At 36.8% G+C, this 12698-nt stretch overlaps 1 protein-coding gene across 1 annotated transcript in view; it reads left to right on the top strand.

The window, feature by feature from the left end:
• LOC135738170 (uncharacterized) overlaps nucleotides 1-10599 on the top strand; it is a 33236-nt gene extending 22637 nt beyond the window's left edge. The window contains exons 22-33 of the mRNA XM_073811485.1: nucleotides 2120-2184; nucleotides 2300-2436; nucleotides 2640-2837; nucleotides 4430-4636; nucleotides 5550-5687; nucleotides 5800-5990; nucleotides 6081-6251; nucleotides 6481-7818; nucleotides 7962-8003; nucleotides 8108-8167; nucleotides 9476-9536; nucleotides 9733-10599. Of these exons, the coding sequence (XP_073667586.1) occupies nucleotides 2120-2184; nucleotides 2300-2436; nucleotides 2640-2837; nucleotides 4430-4636; nucleotides 5550-5687; nucleotides 5800-5990; nucleotides 6081-6251; nucleotides 6481-7818; nucleotides 7962-8003; nucleotides 8108-8167; nucleotides 9476-9536; nucleotides 9733-9782 (2658 nt within the window). The 3' untranslated portion in view covers nucleotides 9783-10599. The remainder of the gene's footprint in view (nucleotides 1-2119; nucleotides 2185-2299; nucleotides 2437-2639; nucleotides 2838-4429; nucleotides 4637-5549; nucleotides 5688-5799; nucleotides 5991-6080; nucleotides 6252-6480; nucleotides 7819-7961; nucleotides 8004-8107; nucleotides 8168-9475; nucleotides 9537-9732) is intronic.
• The last annotated feature ends 2099 nt before the right edge of the window (nucleotides 10600-12698 follow it).

Below are 12698 nucleotides of genomic sequence, written 5' to 3'. Positions count from 1 at the left end.
TGGAGAAACAGGCGTGACTGTGCATGGCCACCATGAGTGGTCTTCGTGGCCCTTAGCGTGAAATCCGTAACCATTCTCAGATCCCTGAAGGTATTTAGATCCGTGCTGCCCTCATCCAGAGCCTTAAGCACCTGCGCCTAAAAGATCTGTAGGACCGCCATAGTGTGCAATGCAGACAGAGCCTCTCTCGGCGCGGGTATGCTTTTTCGGACAGGTGTGCTGTCATGAGGCTTCACTACCCTCAAAGCTGCGCCACACCATCCAAGGAAGTGGACAAGGGGCAGAGGTGAGCAGCCACAGCGTCCTTGATGGGGGGAATACACAGGTAGCCTAACTAAGAAAAAAAATGGGGGGAGGGGTAGCCCACACTTTGGTGACTTTCCTCCGAGCATCAGCGGGGCGGCCTGAGTGAAGAAAACAAAAGTCAAGCTTGCTTCTCTGGGGTTCTTGTGGGGTGCTCCACTCAATCTCCAAGTCCTGCACGGCTTTAAAGAGAATGCGCACCAGTTCCTTTTAGAAGTATGGCTGTGTGTCTGATGCACCACGTGGAGCCTGGTCCCAGTCTCCATCCAACGCTGTCAGAGACATCTCATCTTCCTCCGCCGGAAACCCAAAGGAAACAGACCTGGCGGCTCCCGGTTCAGGACACAGGCTCTCGGCGACAAACTAAACCGGTTGAGCGAGGGGAGGACGACCACCAGCGGCTCTTTGCCGGCAGTGGGACACTGCAGTAAGAAACCTCCAAGGGCGATGTTGAGCCGGGTCCTGAGCACCTTCATCGGGAGATCCTCACAATAAGGGACACCCTGAGCCAACAATTGCCGCCTTTGGGTGGAGCACACAGAGCTCGTGTGAATTGGGTGGGTCGATCAGACCTCCGCACCACAAGCAGATTTGCGACATCCCGGAACACAGAGAGGGCTGCTTACATTTCAACCTGAATTCAATTTTGCTGCCTATGAAGTCTGTCCTAAAGCATTTCTCGGAGCTGCCATTATGCAGCCAAAGTCATTGTCTCATAAGGCAGCGAGGGAACAAGTCAGCTGTCTAAACTTTCGGATACAGCCTATTTTTCATCTTATTTACACAAATGTTTTGTGATATCTAGCTGACATTAGCTGGCCATTTCTCAATCCAATGGCTGCAGCCTTCAGAGCTCGCATTTGTAGGCAGAATATGTCATCAAGACCATCTTATTTCAGTATGTTAAATGCATAAATGGGGACTTAAATATGACACAAAGGAATATTAATATAAGCCTTCCTGTTCTCATGTTTTTTCTTTAATATTTTTTTCAAAGACTACACAATAAAACAGTTTTGAACTTGAACACATGATGCTGTAAATATTATCAGACTTTCTACTTTAAAATTTGTTTTAACACAATCTCAGGCTAGTATACGTATTCTCATTACCGAAATAATTAACCTCATTTCCGAAACCTATGTATCATTACCGCAACAGATGCTTATTAAATGTTAATTTCATTAATAGAAGCATAATACTTTGATTTTAAATGCATGTGCAGAATCTCCAAATTATGTTCTTTCAGGTTTGTCATGTCATTTTGAAAATGTGTCAGGTTTCTTCGAAATATATAAAAAAAATAGTTGTAAATTGTGGAAGGTGTTGCGGTATATGAGCTAAATAAAACAAAATAAAAAAACGATTAAATTTAAAATAAATATTATTTCAGAATTTCAATTTACTGTGCATGACTATTAATAATCAATTTTTAAAAATGTGAAAATATATTAGCTTTTCTAACAGTGTTGATGTTTTCTGACTGTTGCGGTAATGAGATTTTTTAGGACTTATTTTTGAAATTATGTTACAAAAAGTGTTAAATGATAAGTAAAAGTTTTTAAATTAATGTTCCCATATACTTCAGACTTTGTTTCTAATGTCTGGTGGGAAAAAAAGTAAATTTAAGCAATTTTTACATTTTCATGCTTGACATTTTTACAACCAAGTTTTCGTGAGAATCACCCAGTCATTTCACTAAAACAGCCCACAGAAATTCATTTTTGTCTTAAATGTAGTCTTTGTCTACATACTTTTGTCTTAGTGTTGTTAGTACTCTACACCCAATCTACATTAAGTGCTTTTGTTTTTACAGATTGAAAATAGTTACATGAATCTGCCCAACTACATTAAAGGTTCAATAAATGTCTTTGGCTTCAGGTATGAAAGTGTAAAATCTATACTTGAATGTCACTCAAAAGGTGTCATTGTTGATTTTAACTCTTGTGTTAATCCAGTTTCTTCTTATTGCTATGGATTGTGTTTTCCTCCATAGGTCTGGTAGCATTATAGCAGACTACACGATTAATGCAAACACCAATAATCTGGATGTTTCATCAGTAAACACACAGGTTTCTGACCTTCTAGCAGCTCAAGGAATCCCTTTAGCTCAGGATGCTTTTGCTGAAAGTGGTATAAAATCCTAAAATATTCATACATCTGAATTATCTCAAATATGAATCCATTTGCTGCATGTTTTTATTTCCTAGTGGCTATTGCTCATTGTTCATTAAGTTGCCTCACATAAGATTTATGAATTTGATGTTATTATGAACATGAGTATTGCTTGAAAAAATAAATAAAGGTAAGATGAGCTGTATTACTTTTACTTTCAGAGGAAAAAAATCTGACAACCAAATTTAAGTTTTATCCTCTGCAAGATGTGAAGCTGATGTGTACGCGTCCAAATTCTGTTGTGGGAACAATGAAATGGAGTGTGAATGACCAAGATCCGGCAGAAAACAGTGCAAAATACACCATTACAAATGACAATAGCACTCTTATTGTGAAAGGAGCAAGTGAAAGTGACAATGGTGAGTTACATGAATGTTCTTTGTCTGTCAGTAAAGTTTTATAAAGCCTCCCATTTGTGTACAAAAAAGCATTGCAGTATAACACTTGACCCTATAATACAGGGATTGGCAAAAAACAGCCCGCGGGCCAAAACTGGCCCGTCAGCAATAATATCTGTCCCGCAAACTCAGCTGAATTTTATAGCGGCTGGTTTTAAAATCGATCTGTCATGAAAACCAGGTGTTTTGTGTTAAAGGGGCGATGAATCGGCTGTTTTTGTTGTTTTCTACTGTTGTCTGAGGTCTACTTGTGATGTTCACATGGGTTTTCCATTCAAAAACATCAAAAGCAATAAGTCTATTTTGTACCCTGATTTTGAGGTTGGCTTGAGAAATGCTCCGTTTTGATGGGTGGGTTGCATTAAAGACCTGGATGTAAACACCCACTGCTATGATTGAATAGCTTTATTCCCCATTTTTACATGTGAAAAATTGATTTAAAAACCTTAGATGTGTAAAAATAGCAGCTGAATACATATGTTCGAGCAACACAGTTTCTGGGTGCTAGAGATGATAGACATAAATGACAATACGTATAATAAAGTAGAAACACAACTTTAAACTCAACGTGACTAAATTACCGTATACAATACAGTGAGCACGCATCAGATTCTAAATCGTGGCTGGTAAGTCCTTATAACTAACTTTGTATTTCTATTGTGCTTGTGAGGTTGCTCTTATGAACACAAAACGTTACATACCACAGTTATATGATAAAAAAATGTGTTGAGTGTTGAACCTATCAAAGGCAATTTGCCTAAATGATCATAAACAACACAGTAAGCGGCAGTGTTGGGGAAAGTTACTTTTAAAAGTAATGCATTTCAATATTAAATTACTCCCCAAAAAGTAACTAATTGCGTTACTTAGTTACTTTTTCATGGAAAGTAATGCTTGCGTTACTTTTAAGTTACTTTTGCGTGACTTTTTCTTACTTGGCTGAGGCTTGACATAGACATGGATGTTACACCCAATCAGGACATATCAAGCAATCTCTAACAAAGCAATAGTGACACATAGTACTCAAATGTTTTACTCACATAAGACTGCTGTGCCATTCCTTTCAGATCGAATATTAATGGAACAGCATTGCTTTTTAATCACAATCTCTCTGCAAAGCCAGCATTGACTTGTGGCTTCTTTACAAATTAATCTGCAGTACAATGAAGTAAACAAACACTCCGTTTTTTTCCACGCGAGCTGGAACTTCTTTAAAAACAAACGTCAAGCCTGCATTCCTAATGTTAGGTTCCGAGGGAAGTTAAAATTGATTCTTTGATTCACCGCTCCTTTAAAACAATTGTCTCATTGACACATGCAATAAGCTGCAAACCAAACAAGGTTTTATGTATTGGTTTTATTTTTGTAATTTTGCAAAACCACTATTTCTGGTTTGCCATCTAGTGGCATTTTTTATTTTATTTTTTTTGCTATAGTATAACTACCAGGTGCACATTGAAAATTCTTGAATGAACCTAATTAAGTAGAATTAAAATTATTTATTTTGTTTATGAAATAATAAATATGTATTGTTATCTTTGCTCACTTTGCAGGTAGATATTCGTGTATCATAGAAAGATCCACATTACCCTACATTCAGTGGCAAACAGTATCTATTCAACCACGTCCTAATATTGTAGTGGATAAACCTGATTTAAAGCTTCAGTGTCAAAACCAGACTGTCCCACTGACATGCTGTGCAGATGGTTACTCAGTTGAGTGGTTTGGGATTCCTGCTGGTGATGAAGTGGAAAATTCAGGTTGGGCAGACACAAAGATGTTACATTTTTATTAAAGCTACTGATGTGCTGTTATTAGATAAATTAGTTTTCAATGCATTTGGTTTTCAAGAGTCCACATTGAAACTCAAGGATTCCAAATCATACTTATATTTCAAAATAAAGCTTAAAGCTGCAGTCTGTATCTTTAAAGAGCACCTATTGTCCGATTCACGTTTTTAAACTTACTGTGGTGTGTAAGTGTGTATTAGTACATGGTAAAGATATGCAAAAGGTACATACCTCAAAGTAAACAATGACGCGAGTTATCGTCTTCAACGTAAATCTCTACAACAAACACACAGATTGTAGGCAACAGTTTACTTCCTGTGATTGGTGATGTAGACAAGACCGATATTATCATAATTCCTCCCGCTTCAGACTCACAGTCTGTCAGTTCACTCCTATTGGAGGTATTCATGCCAATCACAACGTACAGATTAGCTGGCCAATCAGGGACACAGAGCTTTTCAAATCCGTGCATTTCAGGAAGAGAGTGAAGTCTGGAGATACAAAAATGTACGGTATATGTGGAAAATAATGTGTTTTATAACCATAAACCATGCAAACACATTGTATTATACAAAATAAATACACAACATAACATTGTTTTTAGCAGTGAAATAGGTGCTCTTTAAAGCTTTATAGAACCTGTGAAATCATACCCAACAGCCCAACTTATTCATTATTATAATAAGCTTACTATTATGAATCACTGTAAAAAGTGGAGACAGGTTTTTTATAAGTGCTTGCAGCTTTGGGAAAAAAGAAAAAATGTAAGCAAAGAAATGAGGTAAAATCACCTGTATTGGGAGTCAGGTGTAATAGTGATCTGTTTACAAATCATCAAAGTTGTTTACTGTATGTGTTATTTTTCCCTGTTTTATGTGAACAGGATCTGGCTGTATCACATTACAATACAAAAGCACAAATTGTGGGTCTAAAGATGACTTTACATGCCGACTAACGGACATGCCAGAATTACAAACATTTGATTATAGCAACAGGACAGTTTACGTTCAGACAGTCAGAGGTGAGCATTCAATTTTTATTTCTCTGTATTTATTATCTATCTTTTATTCTGTTTATGTTATAAATAAATAAACTTGTTTTTAATATTTTAATATTAATATTTGCAATTCCAGTGTTTGACTGTATAAATGACACACTTGGAGTTGGAAAACTAGGTGACAGTGTAACAGGATTATGTGAAAAAGGCCAGGAAGGTCTCATAACTTATGTATGTAAACAGACAACAGATCTCAAATATAACTGGACAGAAGTACAGAGAGATTGTGTTGTTCAAGCTATCAAAGACCTTGAAAGGAGATCTGAGGTAATCTATCGACCACATTGATTCACAAATAGAAAAATATTCATTATAAATAATACTAGTATTAACTTTTCTTCTTATTTTGTAATGTAGGTTTTATTTGTGGAGGAGATTCCAGTATTTATGTCAAACCTCAGTAACACTGCAGTGCAGAATAATACTGTGATAACACAATCTGCTGACACTGTCAAAACCATTGTTGACATACTTAACACAATTGCTAGTATCTCACAAACTATTACCATCAGTCAACCTGTGATGAAGGTATGTGTATTTAGGTTTAGATGCAAACATATTCTATTAAAATTAATCTTGTTTTTTTTACATCATCCTTAATCAGTCATTTGTGCATTATACATTCTCTCATGAAACAACTCTTGATTATCAAAATGTCTGATATAAAAAAAATATGTGTTAGATTCTATCTACCAGTTTTGAGCAATTTCGTCTTATTTGTTTATTGTACTAATCATGATTTTTATTAAATTTCCAGGATTTTCTTAAAACAGTGAACATCATTGTATCAGATGCATCTAAAAACACATGGGCAGAATTGAACAATGACAACAAAACAGAAAACAAAAGCACTGAACTTCTTCAAGCTATTGAGACTATAAGTGATCGGCTCTCAGATGACACTTTTATGATTAAGGAAACCTCCATTCAATTGAATAGAACAAGAATTGAAAACTCATTCACTGGATCATCTTCACTGCCAAACTCAACTACTCAGATTGTGATACCAAAGGTTGAACCGACCCTCATAACCATTATTATCTTCACAAAGCTTGACAATGTTTTACCAACTCGAAATACTTCTAATAATGACAAGAAGACATCAGAAAACCAGATCAATGGAGACGTTGTTGTTGTTAAGGTTAATAAAACAATTAACAACATTTCATTTGCTTTCGATACTACAAATACATCATTGAAAAATCCTCAGTGTGTCTTCTGGAACTTTGATCTCAACCATTGGGATTCCACTGGATGTAAAGTCAAGCGCTCAGGGAATGAAGAAGTTACATGTGAATGCGACCACACAACCTCTTTTTCAATCCTGATGTCACCGTTTGCAATTGATAGCCCTGCCTTAGCCTATATAACATATATTGGTGTAGCTATTTCAATAGCCAGCTTGGTTTTATGTCTCATTATTGAGGCGATCGTATGGAAGTCAGTGACAGGAAATGATACGTCATACATGCGTCACGTTTCAATAGTCAACGTTGCTGTGTCGCTACTGATCGCAGACATCTGTTTTATCATCGCAGCTGCAATTGCAATTCCAGGACAACCTACACCGGTGAATCCCTGCAGTGCAGTAGTTTTCTTCATGCACTTTTTTTACCTGGCTGTTTTCTTCTGGATGTTCATCACAGCACTTTTGCTGCTTTACCTCACTGTCATCGTTTTTTCTCACATGTCAAAGACTAATATGATGGCCATTGCCTTCACTGTTGGTTATTGTGCACCTTTGCTTATAACGGTTATTACTGTTGCATCCACAGCTGGACCTAAAAACTATGTCTCAAAAGAAAATGCATGTTGGCTAAACTGGTTTGAATCTAAGGCCCTGCTGGCATTTGTGATTCCAGCTCTGACTATTGTTGCCTTTAATCTTGTGGTTTTGATTGTGGTTGTGTTTAAACTATTAAGAAGAGGAGGAGTTGGTGTTCAACCAGATATGAATCACACTTTCGTGGTCATTGCCCGATGTGTGGCCTTTCTGACTCCTATCTTTGGTCTAACATGGGGATTTGGCATTGGGACCATGGTGTCACGTGAATTTGGCATTCATGTGGTGTTTGCAATCCTCAATTCACTGCAGGTACCACTTTCTGTTTTATTTTAAGCATTAAAAGTGCATTTGGTTTCATCTTGTATCAGCAATCTATGATAATGCTGCTCATTTGTTATTATTATTGTCCAGTTTTTACAAGTTTAACATTGTTTCACCCCATGCAATGCTAGGGGTTCTTTGTCTTGGTGTTTGGAACGGTTTTAGACAGAATGGTAAGAGTTTAGATGTAACAGTTTAGATATAAATATATTTCATACATTAGACTTTTTTGGCATGTTAACTAAGCATAAAGGCTTGCTTTCATTTTTGGTTGCAGGTCCGTGAGTCGCTATCAGGAAAGCTGTCATTAAACAATAACAGTTCGACTCATACCAGGGTAAATGGCATCAAATGAAGCACATTGTTTATCTATGAACCCTTTTTTAACATTAGTCCTGCTGTAAATAGTGTAATTCTTGACCTATAATCATTAGGGCCCGTATTAATGAAAATTCTCAATGCAAGAGTTGTTCCTAGTAACAAAATTCTTAGAATAATCTTAGAAATGTGGGATTTCTACTTATAATTAAATAGAAGATCCTAGTAAAGATAAAAGTTAATTGTGAACACAATATTGCTTAGCTCTTCAATGAACTACGGCCGTGTCTCAAGCAACTCCCTTCTTCAGTAGTCTGGGCACTGATCAGGGAGTCGGCTATTTTAAGGGCTGTCTCAATCTCACAATCCTTCCAGTGCACTGGAACATTAATTCTCTAAAAATTTCCACTGTGTAACGCAAAAAACAGTGAGTATTGATGATCCCAATGTTCCCTTATGAAAATCATGTGACCTTTTCTGAAGCTCTCCCAGTGTAAAGTGAGCTAGGGTCCTTACCAGTGCCTGATCCTGCATTCACGATACACTGATTCAAAACCTCAGGAGCAGATTGAGACACACGTGTAGTATATGCTGCTCTATCTGAAAACAGATTTACTACTAATCATGGAACTGGCTTTACCGATGAGATGTGCATGACAATTTCATGCAATAAATCGTGCAGCAGATTATCGCAAAGCACTTTAAGCCTTAAAAGGAAATAATCAAAAATACAGAAAATAGTCCCCAGCTAGGTAACTTTTGTGACCAGCACCAAGTGGGACTATTTTATCAGGTGCTGTCTATCATTGCGCCTGCTGCACCCATGGTATGGCAGCAAAGTTCCTTGATTATTACGCCGGAATGAGATTATAGTTCCTAGCCACATCTGCCTAAAAAAATTCAACTTTTAATGTTCCGTCAGTCTAAGTACACAATGTAACTACAGGTTACATTGTCAAGTTTTAAATAGGAAAAATATCGAAACTTTTTGGTTATTTTTGCGCAATGCTAATGGTCTAATCAGATTCAATGAATTATGCTAAGCTATGCTAAAAGTGGTACCGCAAGACCCAGAGATCAGCTTAATGTATTACAAAACGGTATAGCCTAACTCAGATGTTTAACTCTAGGGGAGATGGAAAATTAGCCTATTTTCAAAAAAGTTTAAGGCCAATGTTAAAAGTAGGTAGGAGGACTTTTAAGAGGCGTAAGGGTTTCTTTAGCAGAGGAGCAATTTGCCAAAAGATGAATATGTAAAAGAAATGTGTAGCAGACAATGAATGATAATAAGATATCTAAGCTTTATATGTACATCTCTAAATTACAGAGCACTAGTGCGGAAGCATTTTCAAGTAGACTGGGTGTCTTCCAAAGGAAGCATAGGAGAAGTGAGTACATGATTTAAATATTGTATGCATGTATACACATTTTCTGTTTGAGCCCAATATACATTTTTATTTGAGACAAAAGCATGCACTTTAAATAGTTACCTAAAAAATTACCTTAAATAGGCTGACAAATGCTAATGATGTTACATGTACTGAATGTAAAGTTCTTGAGTAACATATAAACAACTATTTCCAGATGTGTACAACACGTCTGACCCCAATGCAGCTTCATCGTCAAACCGCTAGTGCCTCAAACTCATAAACATTCTTCATTGACTACATGTTACAAAGCCTTTCATCTGCTGTGATCTAGCTCGAACTGATTTTGCCAAGTGGTTGTTGTTTTCAGGGCAACATATTGTGTTGAACCAAGGACAACATTTTTCTAAATAAAACCTAAGCCCATCCCAAACCCCAACCCTAAGCATAAACAAAACCCTAAAATCAGAGGGACATGATAAGTGAAAACAATGGTCTAGAAACAGCTAATCCTGGTTGTAAGCTTAAACAAACTGTAAAATTTGATTGGTTGATTGAAATGTTGTCACAGGGTCAACATAATGTTGCCTTGAGGACATCAACCACTTGGCAAAATCAGGAGAGCCCTGTGATCTAAGTGTCATCTCCATACTCTGTAAGCAAGAAACATCTCATGGATGCACTGGGACGCATCCTCAGTGATGTATTTATGGGAAATTACCATAATTACTGTAAAATTTGTGTTTCAGTTGGTTGTTGTAATATGCAATGTATGTGATGACTGCTATGGTACATGTTAATTTTTATGAGGATAAAAATTCTATTGCATGCATGCTTTTCAGGGTATAGTTGAGTATAGCACTGCATTTACTATAACATTTTTATAATTTATAATTATATATGTTGAATTATATGTACTCCTACTTTAATCAATTTTAATCATCTTATCACAAAATTGTACTTTAACATACTGACTGATGTTGCTCTTGGTCATTTTTTACTGATTTTAATGTAATAAATGTTAACAAATGCATAGTTTATTCTAAGGGCATTGCTTATCTTTTATTTGACCATTTTTTTTCAAGAACACACATACTAATAAAAACATGAATCTTTCTTTTGAGTCTTTTGATTCCTTTTACAAATTGGGTAAACATTGAGCAAACAATACCTTCAAGTCTTTACTATTAAAAGGATATTAAACATTTTGTTGTTATAGTTCAGGTAATAGTTCAAATAAGATACAGTTTATTAAAAACATTTTAACCTTTTGTGACAATGACACAATAGCAGTGCATGATGTCGCACAGTTTAGGGTAAGTTGTTACAATGAAACTTGTGATTAAGCAGCCCATCTGCTATAGTTTCTGAGCCTTTTTTGTTTTGTTTTCTGCTTCGATTAATTATAATTGTTATATACTGTATTAAATATATTTATATATTACATAGTAAGTAATTAATTATTATTATTTGCTTTTGTGCATTTAACTTCATCAAAGCTCAGACCCGGCGCCAGACAGAAATTCACGGACGGGCATTTCATTTTTCAGGGGGGGGGGGGCACAAATGAGAGCAACCTCACTGCAATGCATAATATCATTAATTATGAATTAAATGGACAAAAAAGCAAGGAAGAAATGAAAGCGTCAGCGTAAGTTCTACCAGGAAGACTCTAATACCACGTCATTCATTCATAAAATCGGCTTGCCAATCACAGCTCAATGCCGACTATTTAAACGCTGAACTAACACTCTCTCCTGCTGCCCGTAGGTGTCGTAGCTGAAGTTCGCCTCCATCCTCCCCACCACCACCAGGTTGTTCCCTGTTCTTTTGTCCGGGGGTAGGCTCCGCCCCTGCCTTCAACATCAGGCAGGATCTGCCGGACTACAGCTAGACCCGGACGAAAGGCGGGGCATACGCCAAAATAATCTATACGAGACTCAAGCATCCATTTAATTGAGTCTGATTTGAATTTCTGTCTTTTAATTCAACATGGAATAAATGTCATTCAAACGTTCACTTGCCTTCTGAGTCTTTATGGTAGAACTAACATACCTCTCCATTAACACAATACAACGGAGAAGTCGTAAAGATTGGACCTAGCTTACTGAAGCAATCTAAACGCAAATAAAACACGTCGCAGGGTTCGAGATCAACGCTTGTCCGCTTAATATCAGAGACAAGTGGATTTTTTAAAAGGCCAAGTGAAAGAGAATTTTACTTGCTCGACCGAACAAGTTGCCTAGTCTGATTAAAAACGCCAATAACAATCACCAAAACAGGATAATGATTCTGCATCCTTTAATCAATGGCGACCGAAAGTGCATAATGTAATAACGCAAAGTTAAACAAATAAGCCCACAAAACACAAAGTGTGTTGACAAAGTGGGTTAAACATACTGCGGTAAAATGTGGATTTTTTTATAACATGATATAGTTAAGCAGCATCACATCACGGTTGAAAATGTGACAGATTTAATGACAGTTCACTAAACAAGTAATTAATATTAAGCCACTTACATTTTAGACACAATGTTGACTGTTTTTGTTGTTTCAGCAGCGAAAATAGTGAAAGATAATAGCAGAACCATAACGTGTCAGTCTCACTGCAGCAGCACTCAATCGTGTCTTAACGTTAAGCGGTGGCGCGCTTAACAAACAACCAAACATATCCGCGCTCACTATTGATAAACCAATCAAATACGTTTAAAATATATATTTTTTGAAATCAGACCAAACACATTTTTATTTTTATTCAGGAGCTATATATATGTACAAAACAATAACTTTTAATTAATAACAGTGGCCTATTGATAAAAACATGGAGCTGGTGAACAGGTGAAGGGAGACCGCAGGTTCGTCCAGGGCGGGCACTGGTGACTCACAGGGCGGGCCCGGCCCCCTAAAGCCCGCCCATGGCGCCAAGACTGTCAAAGCTTTTTAATATTGTAAATACAAATTTTTAACCTAAGGTTTATAAATCAATGTTTGCTACTGCATGAAAGATCACTGAGGCATTATTATTTTCTTGTGATTTGAAAGCATTTGGAAAAGACTCCTCTAATGGCCTTGACATACTTTTGTCGTTCTGTGTAATGCTGCCTTTGACGCATGTTTGTAATTCCAAAGATATAATGGGGGTTGTGACAGAGTAATAAATTCCTACAATTTCAATCTTATTTT

Source organism: Paramisgurnus dabryanus, chromosome 12 (genome assembly GCF_030506205.2).
Source record: "Paramisgurnus dabryanus chromosome 12, PD_genome_1.1, whole genome shotgun sequence".
In the NCBI taxonomy this organism is placed as follows: domain Eukaryota; kingdom Metazoa; phylum Chordata; class Actinopteri; order Cypriniformes; family Cobitidae; genus Paramisgurnus; species Paramisgurnus dabryanus.
The sequence above is the reverse complement of the archived record's forward strand: the minus strand, read 5'-3'. Positions and strand labels throughout refer to the sequence as shown.